The sequence below is a fragment of the Labrus mixtus genome, chromosome 11, assembly GCF_963584025.1.
Source record: "Labrus mixtus chromosome 11, fLabMix1.1, whole genome shotgun sequence".
Taxonomy (NCBI): domain Eukaryota; kingdom Metazoa; phylum Chordata; class Actinopteri; order Labriformes; family Labridae; genus Labrus; species Labrus mixtus.
This window is the reverse complement of record NC_083622.1, coordinates 5,352,848-5,364,960: the sequence shown is the minus strand read 5'-3', so window position 1 is coordinate 5,364,960 and position 12,113 is coordinate 5,352,848. Positions and strand designations below refer to the sequence as shown.

General features: G+C 39.1%; 1 protein-coding gene across 1 annotated transcript in view; it reads left to right on the top strand.

The window, feature by feature from the left end:
• The first annotated feature begins 1,368 nt into the window (after nt 1-1,368).
• The window catches only part of cep192 (centrosomal protein 192), a 39,456-nt gene continuing 28,711 nt past the window's right edge, over nt 1,369-12,113 (top strand). Inside the window, exons 1-16 of the mRNA XM_061049707.1 lie at nt 1,369-1,591; nt 2,432-2,542; nt 2,989-3,146; nt 3,321-3,382; nt 5,110-5,251; nt 5,332-5,447; nt 5,555-5,653; nt 5,842-5,994; nt 6,109-6,259; nt 7,458-7,675; nt 7,886-8,008; nt 8,463-8,618; nt 9,591-9,858; nt 9,976-10,125; nt 10,217-10,281; nt 11,834-12,058. Coding sequence (XP_060905690.1) covers nt 1,419-1,591; nt 2,432-2,542; nt 2,989-3,146; nt 3,321-3,382; nt 5,110-5,251; nt 5,332-5,447; nt 5,555-5,653; nt 5,842-5,994; nt 6,109-6,259; nt 7,458-7,675; nt 7,886-8,008; nt 8,463-8,618; nt 9,591-9,858; nt 9,976-10,125; nt 10,217-10,281; nt 11,834-12,058 — 2,370 coding nt within the window. The 5' untranslated portion in view covers nt 1,369-1,418. The remainder of the gene's footprint in view (nt 1,592-2,431; nt 2,543-2,988; nt 3,147-3,320; nt 3,383-5,109; nt 5,252-5,331; nt 5,448-5,554; nt 5,654-5,841; nt 5,995-6,108; nt 6,260-7,457; nt 7,676-7,885; nt 8,009-8,462; nt 8,619-9,590; nt 9,859-9,975; nt 10,126-10,216; nt 10,282-11,833; nt 12,059-12,113) is intronic.

The following is a 12,113-nucleotide window of genomic DNA, read 5'->3' as shown; positions in this document are numbered from 1 at the left end:
AGATAGATAGATAGATAGATAGATAGATACTTTATTGATCCCGAGGGAAATTCAAAGCATCCAGTAGCAGGTTACAAAGACGTACATGACATGAAACATTTGTTACAAATTAAAGCACAAAACACAAAACCCCCTCCCATACATATATATTAACCCGAAAAAAAAAGATTTAAAGAATACCCCTAGATGAATCAAACTTAAACTGTGCAATTAAAAATAGACTCATAACAAGAAATGTACATAACCCGTGCAGGGATAAAAATATATGTGTAATTTAAAGCAAGAACCTATAAACAGTTGAGGGAAAAAATCTGTAATTAGATCTGAATATATAAAAAAAAAAAAAAATAATAAAAAAAAAAATAGAAAATATTTTTTGTTGTTGTGTATTATGGTGTTGAAACCATACACTGAATTGAGCAAATAAATCAAATATGTAATTAAATAATTGTCTCGTTTTTACACCTCTGATCTGATCATCTGACCCTCTTATACTCTATTCCGAATGTTATCGCTTACAATTCTGAACTTCCTGCCTCTCCGTTCTGTTGTCCAATCAACGCGTTTGAAATTCGGTAAGTCCCGCCCCCTCGGCCATGTAGCTCCCGCGGTAGCTTCCTGTGGATTCTGGGCGGGCGCTGCTCGAGCTTCCAAACTGTTGCAGTTTAGTTTGAAGCGTCTCAGTTTTTTTTTTGCACTAATGAACAAACAAAGTGGATATGAAGTTACTTTTGAAACGTAACATCACACTGCGACGTGTTTTGCCTTAGTTTTTAAGGATATAAGTCGAAGTTGAGTGAAGAATCGAGGTGTCCGGCGGCTCCTGGAGGATTGAATGTGAGTAACTTTACGATAACGTTTAGGTTATAATTTCATTCTTTTGGTGATGTTTATCAGTGTCTTTAAAGAAATGTACTGTGGTAACCAACACCACAAGATAGTCAGCTTTTATAAAGTGTCTTCAGGAAACTTGTCTTCTTACAATTCTTCGTTTAAACTTCATTGTTATAGTAAATTATTCAGATGAAATGTGGAGCCACCGGGCAGCTTGGCAAACCCACTTTGTTTTTAGCAAGGAGCTAGCGTGAGAAGTTAGCTGACCCTATTGGCTCTACTCGAAAATTATTATTTTTTTTTTAATCAACTTTATTCAAGATACTGTTAGACCAAAGTGTCCAACTGAGAAATAACAATAATTAAGATTTTTTTTAAAGTGTGTATTCGTATTTTTAAACAACTACCATGTCACCTTTTTGTGAACTCACTAATGAGATTTCTGCTTGCTACAAAATGCATTTTGTTCTCAAAGTAACACCTACCTTTTATTTCTGTCTATTTTTCCTAGCTATTTCAGATGGTCTTCACTTGAGTTAACGCCAAGCCCTACTGGCTATCACTCTTCATCTCCATTCAGAAACATGGCAGACAGTTTTTACAAGCTGGAAGATGAAGCCTTCCCCAGTTTTCTCTGCAAGTCTCTGGACAGCACCAGTGGCCGCGCCACACTGGGGAATGTAACATTGGGTTCAGGTCCAGGACTTCCAGTGGCTGCCTCTACAGTGGCTAAAATTAGACCTGTATCTGACAACAGGTGGGAGCATGCTTCTACTTTCAGCAGATGTGACTTGTTGGAGGAACACACTTGTGCATTGCTGAAATATATGGCTGCAAAAAAATCCTTCTGTTTGTGTGTACATTATAACTTCTGCTGGAAATGGGAAGTCTTAGCATCCAAGTGCATATGAAAAAAAGAATGAGCCATAAATAGAACTGCAATATGCACGTGTGACCATGATGCTGTTTTTTTTGTGAAAGCAGCGCCATGTGATTTTGCTTTACAGAGATGATGCATCATATCATGCTATAAAATGAATCATATAATGAATTTAAATTAGTATATTTTTCAGTCAACATTATTTGACTGAGTACTATATGTTTGAATTTACATTATTATTACCTAAGTGGTATATTAACTTGCACTTAGTATAACAGCTTTCTTTTGTACTTTTTAAGGCCTTAGTCTTTTTTAATTCAAAGTAATTAATCTCACTTAACACGCAAAATAAAGCAGCAGTTTCATGGTATGAAGCACTGTGTCTCTGATGCTTCTCACCAAAAGTAGGATGTTAGGAGCATCTTGGAACTGAGTTACTGCTTACAATGATAGCTCAGTTTTCAGATCCGAATCTTTCAGCAGATGTGACTTGTTGTAGGCACACACTCGTGCATTGCTGAAATATATGGCTGCAAAAAATCCTTCTGTTTGTGTGTTACATTATTTGTAACATTATAACTTCTGCTGGAAATGGGAAGTCTTGGCATCCAAGTGCATATGGAAAAAAAATGAGCCATAAATAGAACTGCAATATACACGCGTGACCATGATGCTGTTTTTTTGTGAAAGCAGTGCCATGTGATTTTTGCTTTACAGAGATGATGCTGTTGATGCATCATATCTGGAGGGCAGAACATCGCAGCAGGGCAGCTCACACTCATCTGTAGGAGAACAGCCAAAGTTTTCTCTTGGCTTTAAAGATGATTTGTGAGTATTTGTATTTTCATATCTATATGTAGATCACAATGCTGATTTCTGTTTTTTTTTGTTTCTTTTCAGTCGTTGACTCGTATAAGTTCATAGAATTGTTTTTTGACTGTAACTGTTTTTCTTGTAGTACTTGTTGATTTTAAAAGTTTTTTTTTTTTTTTAACGTTTTTAAAGTAAGCTTGTCTGTCAACTGCATGCACAAGTCATGCTATAAAATTAATTATATAATGAATGTAAATTAGTATATTTTTCAGTTAACATTATTTGTCTGAGTAGTGTTACACTCGTGTGTTTCCGAAGAGAGGAATTTCATGACACATTTTCAAACTAAATGTATGGCAGCGTACTTTTTACTCATTGGTTTTATTTGTATTTTACTTTCCACCTCTGATCCCACGTAACTCATGTCCTCTTTATCATTGACTTCACTGCCTGCATTAAAGGGACAATGCTGATGACTTCATCGCGGCCCACCGTCTTTCAGACTTGCTCGTTAAAATTAATTTGGATGAGAGTGTGTCCAGAAACCCAGGGTCTACAGTGGGGCTTCCTTCCACTCAGACAGGCTTAGTCCAAGGACGGCCAACAGAACTTGGAACAGGTAAATCTATTGCTCCTGTAAGTGCAACACACCAATATTGCTCTTCTTGAGACTAATAATTAACCTCAGTACTACTACATGGACATATGTTGTGCTTCCTGATACATTGAGAAAGATTGAAGACACACTCTTCGGATGATACTAATTAACTTTTTCTGCTCTCTTTTCCGACAGAACTGTCTATAGGACTTCTAACATTTTCTCAGTTTGGACCTAAAGATATAACAGATGAAAAGGTATTTATTTGAGCTCTTTTGGACAGGTGGACCAGTTGGCTGTTGCACAAAATGCCTGTAGTAATTATGGCTTGGGGATACAGCAAAAAATGTCATCACACCAATTATTTTCTATATAGAATAAACTGATCTTAATCTCGGTATACACTAGAGAATGCGACCCGTTGATAAACAACTGGTTACGATAGCCGCCAGAGGATCTGTTAGCGATATGTTTGGATTTACATTATTATTCCCTAAGTGGTATATTAACATGCACTTAGTATAACAGCTTTCTTTTGTACTTTTTAAGGCCCTAGTCGTTTTTAATTTAAAGTAATTAATCTCACTTAACACGCAAAATAAAGCAGCAGTTTCATGGTATAAAGCACTGTGTCTCTGATGCTTCTCACCAACAGTAGGATGTTAGGAGCATCTGGGAACTGAGCTACTGCTTACAATGATAGCTCAGTTTTCAGATCCGAATCTTTCAGTGGTCATTGGCTGCGTTTACATGGACACAAATAATCGTAATAAAAGGCTGATCAGAATAAAAATGCTTCATGTAAACATGTCAATAAGAACAGACTGATCTGATCAGACTCGTTTGGAAAGAAATTTAATTCCGATCGAGAGGGGTGGTTTATGCCGATCGTTGTTCGGATCAGGATCAATGTACACGCTCGATTTGATCGTGTCTGCCTGACTGGGATAAAATGATCCTTACTGCTCATGTCTGCCCCACATGAAGTGACGTCTTTCCATATAGCCTACCTCTCCATCAGAGCGCATAACTTCATGAAAGATTGCCATTCAAAAGTTTTGTCTCCACTCTTGATTGGTGAACTCCATGAGGACGACCCTCTCCGACCAGTCTCGTTTGGATTATATTTGTGTTTTAAGTAGCCTATAAATGTATTTGATTAATCTCTTTCACAGGTACGATTTCATATGACCCTATTTTTATAAAAATATTACATCGCTGTAAAATGAGCCCACTTTGGAGCGATATTTAGCGCCTTTCCCAATCAACATATCAACAGATTCATTGTAAACTGTAAATTCATATGATATGTTGTCGCGCTAGCATTAAAACTGACTCCGCAATCTCTTCCTAAAAAAAAATATTTTTAACATAAGGTGAGACAAATTATAATGTTAGAATAAACGTGAACTCAGAACTGAGAAGAACTATTAAAGTCTCATTTTAAAGTCATGCCGACAAGTGTGGCAGAATCTAATTATGATTTATTGTATGTTTACAGTTTATCATTAATGCCAGTATAATATTTAATTCAATAATCTAACGAATAAGATCACTTTAATTTTTAATCGATTTAATGCCAATGCATGAACGTGCACGGCATAATCCGACCATTTTATTTAGCGTCCATGTAAACAGTGAAATCGTAATGATTTCAATCAGATTGAAGAAATTGTGCACATGTAAACACAGCAACGGTTAACAAGTCTGTATAACAATTATCCACACAGGTCTTTGATTCTCTTCAAAACAAATTGACCTGGTGATAAAAACTGTAAAAATGCTTAAATAGTAGTTCCACTTAGAACCTCTGTATCTCTCTGGTGCTCTTTAGATTTGGGGACTGTGAGCCTGACTGTTTCTAACTTAAGCTTTTCTTAATTCTATCATATATATTCCAGGTATCTGGAGAACAAAATCCATCATCAGCAATTCATCATGCTGCTGTATTTTGATGTTTTTTTATCCTCTGCAATTCATACAGACTCAGCCTTTTCCAGCCACAGCTGAGGAGGACAACGTGCAGAGTGAAGTAGTGGACAGTGACCATTTCAGTGGCAGCAATTCAAGCTTCCTGGCAAATGAAAAGCTCATGTCTGTCGACAGCATTACCAGCGATATCACAGGTATGACTTTTATTTAATTTAACTCGTGTCCATGTGTAATATTGACATGCTTATCTCATTTTATGATGTTTGATTTTTAGATGATGACATTGATTCAAATGATCTGCCTGATGATGAGCTGGAGCTCTATTTCAATAAGCTGGTGCCTCCTGCCATGCAGAGGGGAAGAGTGGAGGGCCAGGAGATTCCTGCATCAGTAAGACGCTTTGCCCTTTTCAAATAGTTTTTTTTTTTTTTAATTTCTATTTAACTATTTAATCAAATGAATGTTATTTTCTCTGTTTCTCCATTAATGTTTTTTAGTACTCACAGGGACTGCCAACTACTGCTGATGACATATCCAACCCGAGTTCTACAGAGTCAGAACACTATAGACACCACTTCCTTGATGACTACAATCAGGTGAGCACATTAGCCTTCTTACCGTCTTGTGACTGTGTTCTGCTTCTGGCTCTTACTGTCTCAAAATACGGTTCAATATCATAAAAATCACCCATCAAACATTAATTGTGTTTCATGTTGAATTTAGGTTGAGTCCTTTTTGTTATTTTTGTAATGTCTAACCTCTACCTTGTGTAACTTCTATTCAGGAGGACTTTCAGATGCCGAATGTGCGTCTGGCTGCTACAGGTATGGACTCGTGTCCTGCCAGTGATGAGGACACTGAGGACGAGCTAGACTCTGCCAGAAGGAACAGTAATTCTTCCAGAACAAGGCTGCTGCCTAGCACCTCCAGGCAACTGGTAAAAAAGGGCAAAAACCTGCTTGTTTTCAGATTTTTACTGCAAAACAGAATTTTGCTTATTGTTATTTATTTCTATTGACGTGTGTGTTTCTGAATCTATATGCTGGTACAGGTTGGAGAGAGTCATCGTCCCAGTTTCAGGCCTGGATTAGAGGGAGGGAGTTCTGATGATGAGGCTTCCAGTGGCCGGGGCGGTCCATCGCTGTCTGGGATTGAACACAGACGATCAGCTGAGGGACAAGTCATCAACCTTCCGGTCCCAGGTGCAATGTCTAACTGAAATGACCGTTGTTCCATGCATTATTTTTGTTTTTTGTTTTAAATATTATTTTCTGCTGCTTTGACTTGAGTGAATGAGCGAAACTAAAGGACAAATTCATCTGTCTACTTGAGTATTGTAAATATAGCAGAAGTCTAAAATATTGAACATGCTTGCAGCTGTTACCATTTTTGTGCCCTTGAGCACAGCCCTGCAAAGCTTCAACATCCGTCACTCTTCCGACAGCAGAGCCGGTATTTGACATATTTGGTAGGGACAGATTGATTCAGGAATTTTTGGGCTGATACCGTTATTGATATTGGGGAGAGAAAAATAAAAAATACCCATATATCTGCTGATATCTTTCTTACACCTATCTTCGATCTGTAGAGATAGGTGTATACACATTTGTTGCCTTGTTTGCTCAAATGCAGATAAACACTTGTGGAAAAGGAGTATAATGAAGACTTGTTTTTGGGCTTTTTGTGCCTTTATTGTAGGGATAGGATAGTGGATAGAGTCCTTAATCAGGGAAAGAAGTCATTTAAGGATACCTTTCAGATAGAACAGGACAGCTGTCATTAAAAGTAACCCATGAACACCAAGATTCCTTCAAGTGTTTGTGTCTGCGTGTCCCCCCACCCCCCCAACGTTGTAAACCTAAACACTGTCATCAGTGGGTCTGTAGCGTAACCACTTAAGCATTTATATACACGCTGAAAATGATGTGCTCTCTGAAGTTGGCTGACAGATAACATACTATTTCAGCAGTTTCCCAGTCATGCAATTAGCCACGCACCTGCTCACTTAAGTGAATGGATCCAAGACATACTGCATTTACCAGCGGCGCTGCGGTTGTATGTATCATTATCGCACATTTATAGCCTTCATTGTTGATACAAAAAAAGTAGTTTTGACATTGAGGTTTCATGATTTCAGCACCGATGTTTTGTTCATAATACAGTATCAGGAAGAAAAATGGGGAGAGCCTCCTTCAATCTTAAACACTTGGGTTTGGCGTTTTTTTTTTAATTTTAACCGGGTCAGACACCGAGCGCATACCTGCCAACATTACTGAGGGTTGCTGTTCATTATACAAGGGGCAGTTTCTTCGTAGTTTGAGACCGATAATCTTGCCAACCAATCAATCTGCTCAGTTTCTCCAGTGACCATTTGTTTGTTTTGTCATTGTGTAACACCAGGAGATGGAGGTGGTGGAGATGGTAGCAGCGGGAGTGAGGAAAGTGGAAATGACGGTGGAGTTTCAACCATCCCTCTCCCAGCAACCAACGTCCAGACCACTTACGATGTCCTGCGAGGGCTGGGGATTGTGGGTAGCAGTGCTGTTGGTGAAGATGAGGACAGCGGTCTGAATAATCTGCCAGTGCACGGAAGGAACGGTGTCTCAAGACATACTGAGGTAGGAATAAGGCTCACTTTGTGCACTTTGATTCTGACACAAGAGTAATCTATCACCCAAGTACAGGCTGCATTCTGATAACAATGAGGTGGGCCTTTGAGTCACCAAGGAAAAGTGGTATCGAATGTTAACCGACATGTCTATTGGTTGCTGTTCCAAACCTTAAGTCTCACAATGTTGAATTAAATTAAATGATGTGATATTTTGCAGATGGGTGACCGTGTGGGTCCTGTAGGAACTGGAGAGGCCAGCTCCTCCTTGAGAGCATCGGGGGGAACTCAGAACATTGCTCCTGTCAACTGGAGCATGGTGTTGGACCGACAGGAGGCGCTGGTGAGTGCAGATGCTTGACAACTCTGACGACATTCAATCCGTTGTTGCATGCAGGTGGATTTTTATGTATGTGTGAAAGCACTATGAAGCAGCCTGATGGTTGGCATTTTAATCATTACATATTTTATTTATGACTTCAAATAAATGTGGAGAATTGAAGACCCTGCTGTCTTTTAATGTCTGGAAATGGCAGATTTAGATTTGGTTGAAAGTGTCATTATTAGAACAAGAATTGTTTGTTCAAATAAAAACACTTGGTATCTATGGGTCAATTTTAGCTTCTGTCTGTTTCACAACATGTTTTAATCCTAATAGAAATAATCTGTTTTTGCATAAACAAGAAGACATGAAACACTTCCCAATGAGCACAAATAAAGTAAAAGTTGCAGAGTGTAGTGTGCATTAAAACATTTCAATGAAAACTCTTTAAAGTTATTTTTTCAATGAATGCCAGGATGCCATGGAGAATACCGACTCTGGGCCCACCGTTGACAGATTGCTGGACTCAGCCTACTTGAGGACTGGAGCTGGACTCAAGAGACACCAGGACTCGACAAACTTAACTTTCTCCCACCTTCAAGGCACCCAGGGGAGCTTCCACCTCTCTCAGGTATCTCCATAACCTGGAAAATCTGTTTTCTAAAAAACTGATTGGGTGATAACATAGTCACAGTTATTTTAGTTTGACTCTATTTGGCTGCTTATATTTGTTTCTTTTAAGTTCAGTGCCAAACTAGACTCCAATATTGGTATAAATGAGTGACATTTTACCCTGAAGAGGCATGCCAGTCACAGTTTTATTACACTACAATCGAATGCTTTCAGCATCACATCTCTCGCTCACTTCTTTCAAAGTTTTTCAAGCCATTTCACTGCATTTGAAAGCTTGTAAAATTCTTGTCATTCTTGGATTTTAACTAAACTGAGAAAAAAGTATCGGGTTAGGATATTTAACCTGAAACTGCTTGTTTAAGGTTAAATATCCTAAGTTTGCACATCTGCCGAAAAGCAAAAAAAAGGAGAAGCAACCACTCGCAGACTCAGTCCATCCTGCTAACTGGGGATGTTTTTCTGAGATGCCAACAACGACCCTACTTCCACATGAACCGTGCAGCTCAGAGGAGGAAACGGGCCCGTGCTGCGTGGATATGGCGGTTTTTGAAGCGACGGGAGCAGTTTAGAATAAGTCATATAGCAGTTCACTTCCTTGTTTGAGCATGGTTGCTTTCCCATCTCCCGCAGACCGTACTCGAGTGCACATGAATCGTGCCCGAGACCCCCTCTTCAAGTGGACTCGGGCACGGTACCTGAGCGTGGTACGTTTTTGTGCACACTTATCAAAGGAACCGGACTTTGGGGTCAAGCATACCCTGATCCAGGTCCCTAGTGTGAAACTACCCTTATATGTATGTTGGGTTTTGGCTTTTGCACAATTTCACCTACTGGGGGAGTTCATGGAGCAGCTCCACTTTAATCTCTTTGTTCTATTGTCCATTAAAACACTTTTTCATATGTATTTTCTTTCAAATAGAGGAAGTTTTCATGTTCATGTAGCTGACTGACCTTGTCAACTATCTCCCAGGTTCTGCTTCCAGAGTGTAGTGATGAGAGTGATGGTGAGGGAGTAGATGAGCCTGACGGTGCCAGGTCTTCCTTGGGACTGAGGAATGGGCCCTGTGGGGATGTGAACGGTGCAGAGGCTTCAGGCGGCACTAGCGAGGAAGAAGAAAATCCCCTTTCCACCTCCCTGGAACCCAAGTATTTCTCCCAGAGTTTTCACCAGGACCCAGAAGATTCAGATGATGGGTGGAACCACTGCCCAGACAACATGGAACTGGAGTTCCAACAAGGTTAGCTTTATCTTAGAACTTTGAATCAGACATTTGTTGAGATGATAGAAGGTACATAAAAAAACTTTATGACCTATGTACAGGGTTGTATGTTAAAAGCATTGTTTTTCTTTTTAGGTGCGAATGCGACTCAGGGTGTAGTGTACCAGAATGAAGAAGGGCAGTGGGTGACAGACCTTGCGTATTACTCCTCCTTTGAGAAAGAGGTTGATGGAAAGACATCACAGAAGGATGAACAGTTTCCGACCGAGGAGTTTGTTTCTCCCAGTACGTAGCAAATCTCTAGTTCTATTAGAATTCTGTATCATTGTTAGTGTTTTGCTTGATTCATGAATTAACCTGTTTGTCTCCTTTGCAGATGATGCTATGGAAAAGATAGTCAAAGATCAAGAGGAATTTGAAAAGGAGCACCAATTCATGCAGGTAAACACCGATCCCCTTCTTTTTTAAAGGTGATAGCCCTGGCTGGAGTCTTTACGTTTTTGGTTTGTTAATTCCATTTAAGTTTTTGCAATACCTCTGGTATAAGGCCATTACGGAAGAAGGGTTGAGATCCCTACACAGAGGGATAAGATCCATAGGAACGATAAAAAACATGTGATGGGGGGATAAGCGCTGGAGTTGAATATCTTTCAACATTTCAAAAAGGCGCTGTTGACGTCACTGTCGCTCTTTTCCAATGCATGATATTCCCTGTATTTTTGCCTCCTACGGATTGTGACCTGTCGCCTTATCCCCTTTGCTCCATTTCTGGTGGGGTTAAAACAATCTAAAAAAAAATACAAGCACAGTAAAAAGCAACGAAGCAATGTCGGTCATACAGCGGCTGTTGTCAACAGACTGCATGTCAAACATGCAACACTTCATGTAAGCGCTCCTGAGCACACAGCCTCATGCGCTTTTCTGCCCTCTCTGCTAGGTGGACACAGGGCCTTATACTGATGATGACTTACCTTTTAGTCAAGTATTGGTACAATCACAGATGTAATCAGGACATAGCTGTAATTGAAATGTCATTGTCACTGTTGTATCCCAGACTGCATATTTGGCTGTAACCCAAGAATCCATATGCAAGTTTCTACAAAAAAACTAATGAATGTCTTTGTATATTAAAATGAATAATATGTTCAGTTTGTGCATTTCTTGTGAATGCAAGATCTCATGCATGTTTACCACATTTTATGTCTTTGTTTGGAAAATGGAGAATTCAGATTTTTAGTTAAACCTTTCTTAGTTGCACCTGAAGACTCGACATACTGCCCAAAGAGCATGATTTTATTAAGACACTAAGAAATGAAAATTCAGTTTTTATTTCATATTAAAGTTCTGACTTTTTACAGTTTATTTTATTTATTTTCCTAAAAAAAAATCAAAACAGGCTATATGACCATCACTGATTCTTACTCTGACACTAAACATTTTCGGATGGAGATTTGTCTAACGTTTTAGTTCCTATATTTTTATGCTATAATTTTTGATGGAAGTGTCTTTATATACAGTATGTAAATTAAAACAAAAATATATCAAGTTATCCATTAAAATGATAGATGAATTGCATTTCTGCATTTTCCCTGACTCCTAAAGGAATTCTGAAATACCCATCAAATAACTACAATCAGTCACTACTTCATCAGGATACTGCAGTGTCTCCCCTGACTGCCTCTCTCTATATCGCTACCCAAGTGACAGTATTTGCTGTTGCAAAGAATTGTTGGCCTCTGCTGATGTGCACCTCACATCGACACTGCCAACATATTGGCTTGTGTTTGTGTTTGTGCCCAAAGAGCATAATTTTATTAACACACTGAGAAATGTCAATATATGTTTGGATGATATTGTTGGCCATGATCAGATTCAAACAAATAAGGGATAATTTAGTGAAGAATGTCGCTGCAATATTGTGCCAGATGATGTTCACTATTTATATTTATTAAATTACTTCACCTGTGATTTAATTGAAACACTGTTCTCACAGGAGGAGAAGATTGAACCAGCCTCCAACAACACTACCTTTACCAGTGACTCATCTTGGAAGCATCCTGCCAACAGCCATATCTTAATGAGGGCTTCCCAGGTCTCCTCTGAGTTTAAGCAGGGAGACCAAAGCTACCTGCGACTGTCTTTTGGGCAGTTCTTTGGACAACGCTCTGAAGCCCTGGGCTGCCTGGGTAACAGTGATGATGAGGATGCAGTGAAACGGGTCAGTGAACTAAAGCTAAAAAAATCACTTTTTGTGTCTTTCTGCAGTTCTCATG